The following is a 14,597-nucleotide window of genomic DNA, read 5'->3' as shown; positions in this document are numbered from 1 at the left end:
GTCAGAGACAGGAGAGGAGGAAGCACAGAGAGATTGCATAGGAGACATTGTGAGGAAAGATCAAAAGAGCTTGTAACTAAAGAGAGTAGCAATGCACACAGAAAGTACATTAAGGCTAAGGACAGGATTGATAAAGTGTGGTGGCAGGGAGGCCTGTGGTAGCCCTGAGGATGGGAAGCAGAGGCCTCTAGTTTAGGTGGGTGTCCATGGGGGAATGAGATAAACAAAGAGCCAAATTGGAAGCTACAGAGAGGTCAGAGAGAACTCAAGGAAAAATCATCGGAGCCTCCTCCCTGAAACACTCCAGCCTAGAGTTGGAAAGAAAAGAGTAGAGAGGTCTCGCTCCATCCCTTGGCAATTCTCAGAACGTGGCCCGTGGGTGTCTCAAGACGCTTTTGATGGTAGGTCGGTCAAAAATATGTTCATACTAATACTGAGTCATTATTTGCATTTTTCATTGTGTTCACCTCTGCCTTATGGTGCAACAACAATGATCAGTAAGAGTAATCATTGCATTCTTCACACTGGACACTCACAGAGGAAACATGAAAGGGAGGGGACAAGGGGAGCAATAGAGAGAAAGGAAAGAGGAAGTACGGGAGAAGAGGACAGAGGAGGAGGGGGGAGCAAGGGAGAGAAGAAACCAGGAAGGAGGAAAGAAAGAGAGAGAGAAGGAGGGAGGGAGGAAGGATAGAGAGAGCTAGTTTCACCTAAGAATGTCCCTGACATGGCACCTGGGTGGCTCAGTCAGTTAAGCATGGTCATGATCTCAGGGTTGTGAGATTGAGCCCCTCATTGGGGTCCATGAGTGCTCAGAGCCTGCTTGGGATTCTGGCTCTCCTTCTCCCTCTGCCCTGACCCCAGCCTCTCCCGCTTGTGCTTTCATGCGCTTGCTCTGTCTCTGTAAAAATCTCTGAAGAAGAAAGAAAGGAGGAGGAGGAGGAGGAGGAGGAGGAGGAGGAGAAAGAACGTCCTTGACAAAACAGTAAAAACTAGCTACCTTCATTAAATCTCAACTCTTGACTACATGTCTTTTAACTATTTTGCATGCATAAACCTGGTAATACACATAGAGCACTTGTGTTGCTCTTAGAGCACTTGTGTTGCACACTGAAATAAGATGGTTGTCTGAAGGATCTGTAAAATGACCTAGCCACATTTTTCATGGAACACCAGTTTTACTTGAAAGAACAACTGATAGACAAACTATTATTATTTAGATTTGGGTATTGGATAGACATTTATTAAAAATGAACAAAGTGGGCCTTTCATTTCTCATAGAACAACTGATAGTATGTGCTGCCAATGATAAAATTCAAGCTTTCAAATGAAAATTAAATTTTGGAAAATGTGTATGTGCCAGCATGAGTTTGACAGTTCCCCAATAGGTAAAGACTTTTCTTTTCTTTTTTTTTTTTTTTTAAAGATTTTATTTATTTAACAGAGAGAGATCACAAGTAGGCAGAGAGGCAGGCAGAGAGAGAGAGAGGAGGAAGCAGGCTTCCTGCTGAGCAGAGAGCCTGATGCGGGGCTCAATCCCAGGACCCTGAGATCATGACCTGAGCCGAAGGCAGCAGCTTAACCCACTGAGCCACCCAGGCGCCCCGGTAAAGACTTTTCTGATGAAAGAGTTGACGATATGATTTTTTTGGTATTGTGTACTGAAATGTGTCAATAATTAGAAAATCTGCATAACCCAGTGAACCAATGTTTTCCAAATGACCAATATATGATGGGACAAAACTTTGCATGGGTAAAATATCTATTCAAAGTGCTCAATTGACCAAAGTATTTTAATGCGCAACTTGTTGGAGAAGGTCAACAGGAGGATGTGATTGCTGGTTGACCTGAAGTTGGACCCAGATAATTGGAGGCTCCTTATCCCCTCACCTGTCCTCGAAATATAGGCTCTACCTACTGTTCCCACACTCGGAGCCAGTTCAGGGACAGAGCTTTGAGAAAGTACTGTGTTACTGAGACTGTCTGAACTGTATGTATGACTGAACCCTGCCTGTTAAGGGCTCTACACAAACTTGAGAGTCTGGTAGCTGGGTTGAAATTCACTCATCTTGTAGCCATGCCAAACAAACCTAGCATGTAAGTTCCCTTGCTTACTAAAACTGCAATCGAAAGAGGTTTGCCTCTTTCTCTTATCTCTCCTTGCCTTCCATGTATGGAGGCCAGTTTCAGATTTCAACCCCAGGAACTCCTCAGGTTACAAATCAACACTAGGGTAGAAAAGTTTATTGATGTGGTTTCAGATTCCACATTGGAACTAGTCTTGAAGAAACTACCACTTTTTGAGTTTGGGGGCAGTATCAGGAATATCCACAATTATGTCCTGTTTTTAACTACATCTGTGTGATGCCAGATTAATTCCAAATTAATATTTCACTGAAACTACCTATCACAACAGATTAGATGCAGGAGCAGATATAAAAAATCAAGTTTTTTAAAGTTAGACATTAAAAAGATTGGCAAAATTGTAAGACAATGTCATTCTTTTCATGATTTTCTTTCTTTAGGGAAATAGAGCTATTCTTTGTAAAATACATTATTTATGTTAACTCCTAAAAGTCTTATTGTTGAATTAATATATAAATATTAGAAAATGTATCTATTTAGTTTCTTACATGATAAACAGGGGTAGAAATAATCCACATAAACAAAACTTCTTTGGGATCCTCCATATTTTTTCCTGCTTTAATAAGGTATAATTGACAATTACAATTTGTATATATAAGGTATACATCATTAGATTTTGATATACATATACATTGTGATCTGATTATCAAAATCAAGATAATTAACATATCCATCACTTCATACAGTTATCATTTTTTGTTTTTGTTGTGAGAACACTTAAGACCTCTCTTAGCAAATGTCAAATATACAACACAACATTATTAACTATAGTCACCATGCTGTACACTAAACATCCAGGATTTATTCATCTTGTAACTAAAAGTTTGGGCCCTTTGACCAACAGCTCCCCATTTTCCTCACCTTCGGCACCCGGTAGCCACCATTCTAGTGTCTGTACTATGAGTTGGCTTTTTTAGATCCCACATGTAAGTGAGATCACACAGTATTTGTCTGTCTCTGCCTGGCTTATTTCACTTAGCATCATGTCCTCCAGGTTCATCCATGTCATTGCAAATGGCAAGACTCCCTTCTTTTTTATGACTGAATAATATTCCATCACCTTGGTCCTTGCACACAGAGCTGAGTGACCATGATGCCCGAACATGGTCACTGAGGAAGTTCCTCATCAAGGGCAGTGTGACAGGGGCACCATCTAACTGGTGTTATGACCAGGAGCTGCGAGGACCTAGTGACAAGAGCCAGAATGCCCTTCAGAAGTCTGAGGGGATAGTCCACTGCCCCTCCCCCAGCCATGGACCACTTCAGCCAGTACCTGTGTGAGCAGACCAGCCTGAAGATACCCTGGCTCCCAGTCTCTCCAAAGTTTATCTCTCACATCCACAAGTCCTGGAATTCAGGCATCATTATGCTGATTTTTTTTTCTCTCATTGGCCCCCTCCAAGACCAGGAGTACTCCAAGGAGAGCTGGGGATACCTGAAGGGGCAAACCAATGGAGGAGGCCACCTGCCCCAGTCACGAACAGAGGCAGAGGCGCCATAGACCTGGAGACTGCACACTGGGACAGCTCCCAGCCTTGTTGGCCCAATAAAGGGCTTCAGAAATGTTAGAAAATATATACAGTATTTCACAATTCTTTTTATCCATTCATCTGAGGGCTTCTCAATAATTTTAAGTGTAAAGGGCCCCTTGAGACCAAAGAGTTTTAAAAGCCCTGCCTTAATCTTATTTCCTCAGAATGTGGTGTCCAGCACAGTTACACCTAGGCAGAATAACTCCTAGGAAGAGTAAAGAATGAGTTCTCAAAACTATTTTGCTTCGAGAACCGTTTATGCTTTTAAAATTAATGTGGGGCAGGAGTTGAATCTTTTTCTTGAACTTTAAAGTTTTTGCCTGCTCTGGAAAAATACAGCCTCTGATTTATTCTATACCTCATGCCAGCATAATGTTCACTTGTCCAGTTGGTAGCACAAAAGCAAAAAAAGGATGCATTTTCCTCTCCAGCACCCAGAGACAAAGCACAGATTCCTGTCTCACATGAAGGGAACTATACTGCCTCCCAAACAAGGGTACGTTCCAAACACTTACTCACATTTCAGTGAGTCAGAAGGAAACAGACAGATATTCATCTCCCTGAAACCTGGCTGACTTCCTCCTGCAAGAAGTCTGTGAGAGGCAAGGTTGGTGTCAGAGTTAGTGAACAGCCAACTAAGAGCTCTCAGGTAATGTCTGGAGTCTTAGTAAGCAGTGAGAACCATGAACAGGTCAGGAAAAAAAAAATGCCTTCAAGTGTTTGTCAGGCTTAGTAAGTAGAATTAGTAAGTGACAGATAAGAAAACAGGAAAGAACCAGGAGCAATATATTTTGGATTCAAAGGTATGGAGTTTATAGCCATGATGAAAAGCAGTAACACCTGATGAATACCAATTTAGTGCTTTAAGATTCCAGCTCCGGCTATGGTAAAGGAGAGCCTTTGATTTTTACCAACTAATTAGTCCTTCTGCCCTGAACCACTTCACTTCTGAGTGGCGGTATCCCGTATTACTCCATAGTGGTCATACTAGCTGCTCCATGAGGATTTGGGATGGTCATAATAATAATGATTAGTCTAATAACTCCTTAAGTTTAATTTATTAAGACATTTGATCATTTCACAAAAGTGGTCACTGGAAGAATTCTCATTTCAACAATGTGCTGGGAATTTGTGGGTGAGCTTTTGGAGGAAAAATCAGATTTAAAGAAAAGTTAATATCCTAAGAAAAACCACAGATATGGCTACAGAACGTCCTTTTTCCAGATCTGAGACTAAAATAATGGAATAAAATGGTCATGGTGTATTACAGACAAAGGAAGAGTCACAAGTTCCTATATGGGTTCTCACTCGTCTCTGTGTCTTGAAGTAAATCGCTTCAACTTAGTAATCAAATCAGCTGCTTATTATCTTGGAGGAAAGGAATGAATGAGGATTTATCACACACACACACACACACACACACACACACACACACAGTTCTCTTGCAACAGGTCTTGCTTAAATATAACTCGGATAATCATAACTTGTGAGCAGATCTTCTTTCCCGTTGAGTTAGTTCCTAACCTGGTCATTCTGCACTTATTTTTGTCCGTTTCTCCACCCACTTGAGAAAAGCCGAGAAAGCCACGCACCGCACCACCCATAGAAGCATGGCTTTGGACGCCCCCGCCCCCCGCCCTTGCTTCCCACCTCTGCCTGGAGCCTGGAGCCGCAAAGGGCAGCAGAAGGGCCAAGGTTCTCCGGGGGGCCGGGGGCTGCGCGCGGGTGGCAGGCCGTCAGGGGCGGGGTAGTGGCAGGCCGGCTCCCGCCCGTCGGATGTGCGGGGCCAGTCCGGTGCGGGGTTGGGAAAAGGGCCAAGCGCGCGGACTGGAGCGCGGGGGCCTCCTGGATCCCCCGGGCCAGGGCGGGACCGCGCGGGGAAGTTAAGGTGCGGTTTGCAGGGGTGTGGTGGAGCGCAGGTGCCCGCGGGGCCGCAGGGACTGGCCTAGGTGGGGCGGGGCCGGGCCGGGCAGATCCGGTGTTTGCAGCCGCCGCCGCCGCAGCGGAGGGGCGGGTTGGGGCGGGCCTTCGAGTCCCAAAAGCTGCCAGGCAACTTTTCCCTGCCCTCAGCCCGGAGGGCGAGAGAAGCTCTCGGGACAGCTTCTGGAGTGCGCGTTCCGGAGTCCCTCTTGCAAACCGAGAGCAGCTACTGTCCCCCGGCAGGGTCAGAATGCGGCCAGCACGGACAGGGGGCGCGCCGTTGCAGCTGCTGTTAGTGCTCAGTCAAGGTAAGCGAGGAGTTCGCTCTCCATCAGCGGCCGCGGGGGAACCTGCCCGGGTCCCCCGGGGAAGAGGAAGGAGTTTTGCGGGACGGAGGCGCAGGCAGCGCGCCCCTCTGCTCGGATTCCACTTGGACCCAGGCTCCACCCGGAGCTGGATAAAGAGAGACTCCCCATTCCCTCTCTCCCCCGCCTGATGTCCCCATAAGGCATGTCTCACCCTGTTTGTGAAGCACCCTTCAAAGTCAGCTCCCCGCGCGCTTTGGTTTTAGACACACGCGCACGCACTCAAATGCACAGAGGGAGTGGAGACTAAGGGGTGTCCTGAAGATGGAGAGTCCTGCAGCCCGGCTTCAACAGCAGGTGCCGCCGGGGACGCGCCCCACAGGGTTCTTGGGTCCCGGGAAAGCGGTTCTGGGAGGCAGCATGCACTAGCTCGGCGCGATGCCTGGTGGCTTTGCAGGAGACTGGGAGCCCGAAATGCTTGTTTTTCAAACCGAGGGTGTGAATTATGCTCCCACGTCTTCAGGCTGTAGCACGGATGTTTCTAACCCAGCGCTTCTTAAGTACTTGGCAGAGGGGAATTCTTCCTTCCCTTCTGCCTTCCTCTAATTGTTGTAAAGTTTCTGTTCAACTTAATATAAACTTAGGCCAGGAAAAGTTCTTTTTACTTTCTTTATCTTAGCGGCTGCCAACAAGAGAATTAACTAAATCCGGAGCGCCAAGGGCAGGGCGGTGAGAGTGAGCCCACCCACCGCCTTTTGCACCAAGCTGAGCGACCCTATCCATCTAGTATACCTTCTCCAGACCTTTCCAGAGCCTCCTGTGTGCTTACTGTAAGGACTGTAGTTTACTAGGAGGAAGCAGGTCACTTGTATTTTGTAGTTTGAAAAACTATCAAAACAAAAGAATGGTCTCTGGTTTTCAAGTGTTTTTACAAAGAATATGAATATTTCCTAATACATACAAATATTTCTTATCCTCCTTTGAGGCATTTAGCCAGGGTATTCTTTATTATGGAAAAAACTTAATCCAGATAACTCTGTAGCATTTTCTTCCAGTCAGAGAGAATAGACAGGGAGTACCACTATCCCCCACCCACAGCAGAAACCAGGCATCGTTAGGTTTTCTGTCTAACTCTTTGTCGGGTGCTTTGTGGATATTGTGTGTTGGTACCCAAAGAGTGTTCTGAGGGACCATCTACCCTAATCTAGTGGTTTCAGGTCACGTTGGATTCACATTGAATAGCAGTCCCTGGAACACCACAACCTTCCCAAGAACTAACAGACGTTTAAATCCAAGCTCCTCATCTCTCTTTAATTACCCATTATTAACAGAAGCTATGGAAACATAACATCATTTTCTTATCTTTGAGGCTTGTTTTTTAAAGAGCAGTGAGAAATACTTCAGTGGAATGTGTTGCTGCAAGGCTTGAAGTCAGGGATAGAGATTTCTAACCTGGAGGTAATTAATAAGGACAAAGCAGGCAGAGGTGATTAAATATGACATCTATACAGATGATTTTTTAACATTTATTCCTTTCTTCTCTTCCAGTTATTTGCATACTCAAGAAACAGGTTTTCTTTTAATTCCAGATGACCATAAGCAGGCTTGATCATCTGTGAGATCAATCCAGGTTTCTAGGGAAGCAACATCCTTTTTTGATACCGTGAATATCCCAAATTAACATGAATAATTAAATCTCTAGGTCAGTGATAGCTGACATTTTTTGATATTATCCTAGGTATGTAAAACTTCTGAGTATTCATCATTACTATACACATGCTTTTATAGATGTTTGTAAACTATATACATGTATAGCTGTGTAAGGTAAATACATACCAACAATGAGAATGTAAAAAGCATGTGTGTATGTATGTGTGTTTATATATCTCACATCCTCTCCAGCAAACATGGCAACCACTGTAGAAACTTAAAACCCACAAATTTCATTTTAACACTTAGAGTCAAATTTGCTTTCTGTAAACCTTCTCATGGGTATTTAAGAAAAAGCAATGCTCAATGTTTAGTTTCCTATTTATCACCTTGCATTGATCACTCCTTTGTTTAAGTGCTTGCAGTCATTGAAATGGTAACTGGCAGATGAAGGATGGAAGAGAAAGGCCTTAAGGGGCCTAGATCATTCATAATCTAGGACCTATTCATAATAGGTCCATAGGGGAAAGGAAAATGTACTTTTTAAAATTATTTTTTTAAGATTTTATGTATTTATTTGACAGAGAGAGAGAGAGAGAGTGAGATCACAGGTAGGCAGAGAGGCAGGCAAAGGGGGAGGGAGAAGCAGGCCCCCTGCTGAGCAGAGAGCCTGGTGCGGGGCTCCATCCCAGGACCTTGAGATCATGACCTGAGCCAAAGGTCAGGTTAAGGTTAAGCTGAGGCTTAACCCACTGAGCCACCCAGGTGCCCAGGAAAGTGTAATTTTAAAATGCACAGTGACACTTTCTCCATTGTGCTGCCAGACCACAGATAATCCTTATCTTCTCACCCTGTCTCCGGGGCCCTACCCCAGAGTCACCCCCTCTTTGCAAAATACCTTCAGAACCTCTCCCTCATTCCCCTCAAGCTGTAAGTATTCTAATTTCTCTCAGAACAAGTAAATTCTTGTTTTAATATGTCATTTGGGAGCTCTGTCCTCCTGAAACACACACTACCTCTGTCTTGTCTTCTCCATGTTTTTCTCCCGTTTTCCCAGAAGCTCTTCCTTCCTCTGTGTCACAGGCTCATCTGTTTGGCCCAGTCCTTGGTGTTCAGACTTCCATCCTGGAGCCTTGTCTTCGCTCTCCCAGTTCTTCCTGGGCCAGTTCCCCACTTGAGTCAGGATCCGCAGCCGGACTCTTGTTCTGGTTCCGGATCCGTCTTTCCATCTGCCCGCATCTCCACCCGGATGTCAAACAAGCATGGACTCAACGGGTCCTCAACCGAAGTCAACACCTGCCCTCCAGACTTCTCTCCTATATTGTCTACTCTTGTAAACCGGCAGCAGCATTCACATGCACGAAACCCAGGCATCTTCTCCCTTGATTCAACCTCAAGCCCATCTCCAAGTTCTGTCCGCCCTCTCCTCCTTATACAACTTCTGCCACCGCCCAGTTCAGGCCCTTTCCTTCACTGTGTCTGGACAAATGTAAACGGGTTTTCCTGTTTTCATCTCTTATCCCTCTGACCCATTCTTCTCGTGGTCACCAGCGTTATCTTTCTAAACACTTATTTGTATCCAGTCAACCCCTGGTTCAAACGTGTGGTAGCTCCCCTGTCGGAGTAAAGTCCAGATTTCTTGGCCTGGCCTAAAAAGTCCTCTGCCCTCTGGCTGCAGGCTGGCCTGCCAGTTCCAGCTTTTCTCTGCTGCCCTCCTCATGCACACACGTAATACTAGTACACACGGCGCACAGGCACGGACAGGACACCCATGCCCCAGAGCGTTATAGACACACCTATACACACCTGTGTCTGACTGCACATGATTAGACCATATTTTATGTTATTTTCCAGACTACTGCATTTGCCTTCACTGCCTAGATGCCTTTTCCGTTTTCCTTTTATCCCTTTGCAACTCACCATTGTCCCAAGACAACCCCAAGCAGAATTATAAAGTAGGGAAGGTTTTTCTTTTATGACTAAAAGGGAAGTTCAAGGTCATCTCTCATTTCTGGCACTGACCCTACACTGCCTCTACCTTCTTATCCTTAGCACCCCATAGCCGAAAATCACCATCTTACAGAGTAACTCCCCACCCTATGGCTCTCCAGCTATCCTGGCCCAACTACAACTATGCTTTGCTCTCTTAAGCCCTGGCTCGTGAGCCTCTGTTTGGTTTAAATTCATGCACTGGGGCTCAGGATCAGTATTTAAGAATAATTATTCATACGTATCTGACGTACAGCCAGATATCAAAGTAATTGCTTAAATATTAGGGCTGTACCTCATCTTTCCTAACAGATTAAAATTCCAGCATTGCCTGTACCACCTTGTTGTGAGACGACCACCAAGACAGGTAGGTTTCAACACCAAGAGTCAGTGAACGCGTCAGTTCAAATGAATTCCCCTCTGCAGTGGGTGATGACTGTTCCTGTCTCAATGTGCTAATAGCTGTGGGCCTTGTAAAAGGGAGAAGCCTGTGAGTGTAAAGAGATGAGCTTCCGTTCGTGGAATTTTAGACATTCAGCAAAATAAAGATACACATTCAAGGCAGTATGTCAAAAATAAAGTATTTCAGGAAGAATGGGGAAAAATATTGGGGACCAAAAAATGTCATCCTGATGTCATGTGAATGTTCCCACTGAGGTCAAAGCTTTGGTCTGGGGGCACCTGGGTGCTCAGTGAGTTAAAGCCTCTGCCTTCGGCTCAGGTCATGATCCCAGGGTCCTGGGATCGAGCTCCACATCGGACTCTCTGCTCGGTGGGCAGCCTGCTTCCCCCGCTCTGCCTGCTTCTCTACCTACTTGTGATCTCTTGTCTGTCACATAAATAAATAAAATCTTTGAGAGGAAAAAAAAAAAAAGCTTTGGTCGGGACCATCAGCCTTGATTAGCTTGGGATGTTACTGACCTGTTCAGCACAGCATAAAAGAGAAAGAACCACAGAAGGCGGTCATTGTAAACGGCAAGTCAAAGATAGGAGGGGTTTTGTAGGTGTTTTGTTTTGTTGTTGCTGTTTTCATTTGTGATGGTGACTAATGATTTACTTGAGCACACAGAAGAATGTCTCTCCAAAGAGAAGACTCTTAATACCACGAACCCTGAAATAACAAGAGATTCTGTATGAGAACATGGTTCCTGTGATGCCCTTCAGATGACCCATAGGTGCTTTGTTCATCTGGCTGTGGTGAATTCCATAAAACTAGCATTTGAACATATTTTTAGGCGTGACTGTTTCATGGGAGGCAGTGTGCTCGGACCAGCCAGAGGAAACTTGAAACGTGGTCCGGAGAGTTTACGGTCTATTTGGAAACAAGTCCAAACCTGAGGGAAGGACACTGTCTCAGCCCCTGGGAGGGACCTAACCCATTTCAGGCCCTGCCATCCTTCCTCCTGACAGAAGTGCGGTTGCGAGACTGTCTCCGACCCAGTGCAGCTAGGAGAGCGGGGGACTTCAAGGGGGATTGCACTGGGCTATTCCTGGGTTTCATGCTTCTCTCCAGTGTCTGCTTTAGACATGGCCATGTGACTGCAATGAGATAAGGAGGCAGATACACTTGGAGACATTTAGGAAAGAATTTTTCATTCTTAGGAGAGACACTGGTTAAGAAACATACTGTCAGGTCTAGTGAAGCTTGGGACAGCTGCAGCCCTCTGACAGCCATGACATTGGCTAGCCTGAGGGTAAAGCCAGTACTGGTCCAGGGAAAAGACAAAAAGCAGGTCCTTGATACTGTCTTTGAGTTTCTGAATGATTGAAGTTCAGAGCCATCCTGTTGTGCCTAAAAAAATGTCCATATAATTTAAAACTTGGTTATGTTGTTTTCATCATATTGTCTTGTTGTCTATGCTTGTAACAGAAATATGTAACATAAATTTCTATAACATAATAGATACCATTTGGTTACATATAATTAATTGCTAAATGGGTGGTACAGAACTTAAGGTTGAGTTCAGAGGATGGTTTAGAAATGTCACTGTGCTGCATTTAAGTGTCAAGCCTCCTGACAAGCCTTTATGGAGAAAGGAAAGAATCTTTACAATTCACATCTACTGTGAAGGATCTCAGAGGTCAGAGAACCCCAGTTCTTGCCCTTTAAAATGGCTGTTAGTGATAATAATATAAGACAAAGAGTAACATAACCAGGAATGGGACCCAAGTCTCCTAATTCCTAGACCAGATGTTTTAGATGCTTGCATCGGGAAGGAGAAGGTCGTTATATCCAGAACACACTGTTCAAGGTTTTCATAGAGGGTGAAAGGTTGAGAAGGTGAGAGTTAGTCGGCACCTGGCCCTAAATGGCCTTGTAAACTGTGGTAAGCATGGATTTTTGAGGACAACAGGAAGGTTTTGAAAGGTCTTAAGCAAGGGAGTGACATATCAGATTGGCTTCTTAGGTAGATCACTCTGGAGGCAGGGAGGAGACCAGACTGAAGGCTCCAAAAGCACTTAGGAAAACTGGTTCTAGTCTTGGTTGTAGGTTAGCACACAATCGGGAGATGATGGTGCTAAAACAGTAGCAGCAGAGAAAGATCACAGAAGACAGATTTGAAAAGTCGTTAGGGAGAATGGACAGGATTTGATGAAGGATTTACTACGGTGGCAGCAAGTGAGGGAGAAGACAAGACTGAGGCCTAGGTTTTGGCTGTAGACAACTCAATGAGCTGCTACTGACTGAGACGGGGAGGCAAGGAAAAAAGGCAACTTAGATGAAAAAGATAATCAGTTCACCTTGATGCGTTGAGACATCCAGGTGCACATGTCTAGTAGGTAGATAGTTATATACAGAGCAGGATTAGAAGTAGGAGAGAGAAAAACAGGAGACAGAGATTTAGGAGTCAGAGGCAATTAGAGTCATTGAAGACGTGCCATTGAAGAGTCAGGCAGAGACCAGAAGACAGCTTTGGCCGCCACAGGAGGGATTACCTGAGAGATTCAGGTGAGGAAGGAGAGACACCAGGGTGACAGGAGCAGAGGGAGCAGTAAGCAGAGAGAAGATGGCAGGAAGTAGGGCGCCACACAAATATTTTGAGAGGGAAGAGTTGGTCAGTAGGATCAGCTTCTTCACGGAAGTCAAACATGTCGGACAGCGTTGACGAGGGCCTTCTCCACGGGGTGAAAAGCAGAAGAAGCCGGAGTGGAGTGGGCTGAGGAGTCAGTCACTGTGAGGAAATTCAGGCAGAATCCGGAAGTTAGGTAGTAAAAGAGGAGAGGGCGTGGCGGAGGGACAGGATGGGGGAGACTTGTATAAACAAACCTACAAACATGCATAAAAATTATTGTAATGAGATTTTTTTTTACCTCTATTACTTATGTTATTACATGGTCTACTTGTGATTTTTGAGAACTGCACTGAGGTATCTGTATGTATGGCAGGAGTCCCTAATGGGGTAGAGACGGCAGCACAGGAGGAGTGCTGATGTCCATGGCAAAGGGGTCCTCGTAGAGAACGTGGTGGGGGGTGGGGGACAAGAAACATAGGACTGCCAGAGTAGCAGCTCTGACAACAGCTTTGAAGCTACAGATGACCATAGGAAGGAAGGCAGAGTGGGTTCTGGGGTCTGAAATGGAGAAGACGTGAGCTGAAGAGACAAAGATAAAGTAGATGACTTTGAGGAGCACAGAGGGAGATAGCCCCGCCATGGGAGTGGGCACCCCCCACCCTCCAGTGTGGCCGCTTAGATTGATGAGGAAGCCTTTGTAAATATTTCTCTTTCAGAACAGACTTACCACGCTAAAATAGCTGTAATTAATAAACTTTGCATTGTTTTGGGGGTGTGTCATATATAACAGGGTTCAAATTCTGGTTGCAGAATTAATATCTGTGCTTTAGTCAGATTTCCTAAAAAACAAAGTTTTTTTTTTTTTTTTAGAACTATAGGTAAGTTTCTCCAGTTAGGCTTTTAGTTCTTTATTTCTATCCTGTTTAATAAAATTTCCAAAGTCATCTTTTCAGAAGTCATAGTCCCATAGAACCCAGAGAATTAGAGTTGGCTTTGAAAGGTTCTATTAGTGAAATGTTAAAGCCTTTTATTCTGTGTGACTCAGTGGTGTTTTCAAAGTGCTTTGAAACATTTTCATTTCATCATAAGAATTAGAAAAGAAATCAACATCAATTTCTTAATTTTGTTAACGTTATAATTAGTTCAAAGGGCTTACATTCAAGTATTTTTTTTTCTAGTCTGTTCCTGCTGACACTTGTACATATAAAATTACGTTTACTAACCAGTATAAACTTGAACTGCATATTTTGCTAATGTTTTCAGGTACTGGGACTGTTAATAGTTTTCAAATATATTGTTCTTCCTTTGAAAGAGTTGTCCGTTGTGTTGTCCAAACAGTTCACGGCAACTGTGCAATTTTATCAGTGAAGGTTCCCGCGTTATTATTCTGCATTCTGAAAGATTAAGTACAGTTCTTCCTTTTAGTAGTTGAAAGTGACTAGAGACAGTTTTTACTACAGAAGCCATACATAACTCCTGATCACTGAAAGGCTTTCTGTATAAAAATGAGGTTAATGTTTAAACAGAGCCATGGAAATAAAGCAGTGATGGACACTGTATTGTCAGCGCAAGAGATGATTTCATTGTGTTTTGAAAAGCATGAGCAAAGCTCTAGCGCCCATGGATGCCTTGAACATTGGCAGTTGTCATTCCCTCTCATTCATTTGAAGGTGGCCTTTGTTTGTCTTTGTGCACGCCTGATCTCATTCCCATGGATACTGTGTAAAAATGCAGACTGAATGCAAGCTGGCTTCTGGTCAGCTCAGTCAGATAACTCTATTCCAGATTGTTTACCAGTTACCTTCAGGTTCTTAACCAAATAGCTTCATGGGTGCTTGTTATTATACGGACACTGAATCTTTTGGATTTTATAACCTTTCCAAAGCCATATTCCAAATGCTGGCATGTAAATAGATCTTTCAGAACAATTGACCTAGTTTTTCTATGTACTTATTAACATTGTTCAGGGGAAAAAAAGAATAACTTAACCTTGGAAACTGGGATACTTATATGTGATCTTTATTTACTTTTCAGCCTAAAAA

The 14,597-nt window shown here is 44.3% G+C and overlaps 1 protein-coding gene across 2 annotated transcripts in view; it reads left to right on the top strand.

Annotated features, from left to right (window-relative positions):
- Positions 1–5,683: 5,683 nt before the first annotated feature.
- Positions 5,684–14,597, top strand: part of ITGA2 (integrin subunit alpha 2) — a 110,654-nt gene continuing 101,740 nt past the window's right edge. The window contains exon 1 of one of the 2 annotated variants that reach the window (XM_082723224.1): positions 5,684–5,905. In XM_082723224.1, coding sequence (XP_082579350.1) covers positions 5,848–5,905 — 58 coding nt within the window. In that variant the 5' untranslated portion in view covers positions 5,684–5,847. The other variant, XM_082723223.1, reaches the window with a different exon arrangement.

This window comes from Mustela nivalis (genome assembly GCF_964662115.1).
Source record: "Mustela nivalis genome assembly, chromosome: 3".
Lineage (NCBI taxonomy): Eukaryota > Metazoa > Chordata > Mammalia > Carnivora > Mustelidae > Mustela > Mustela nivalis.
Note: the sequence above shows the minus strand (reverse complement) of the source record. Positions and strands in the feature narration are given on the sequence as shown.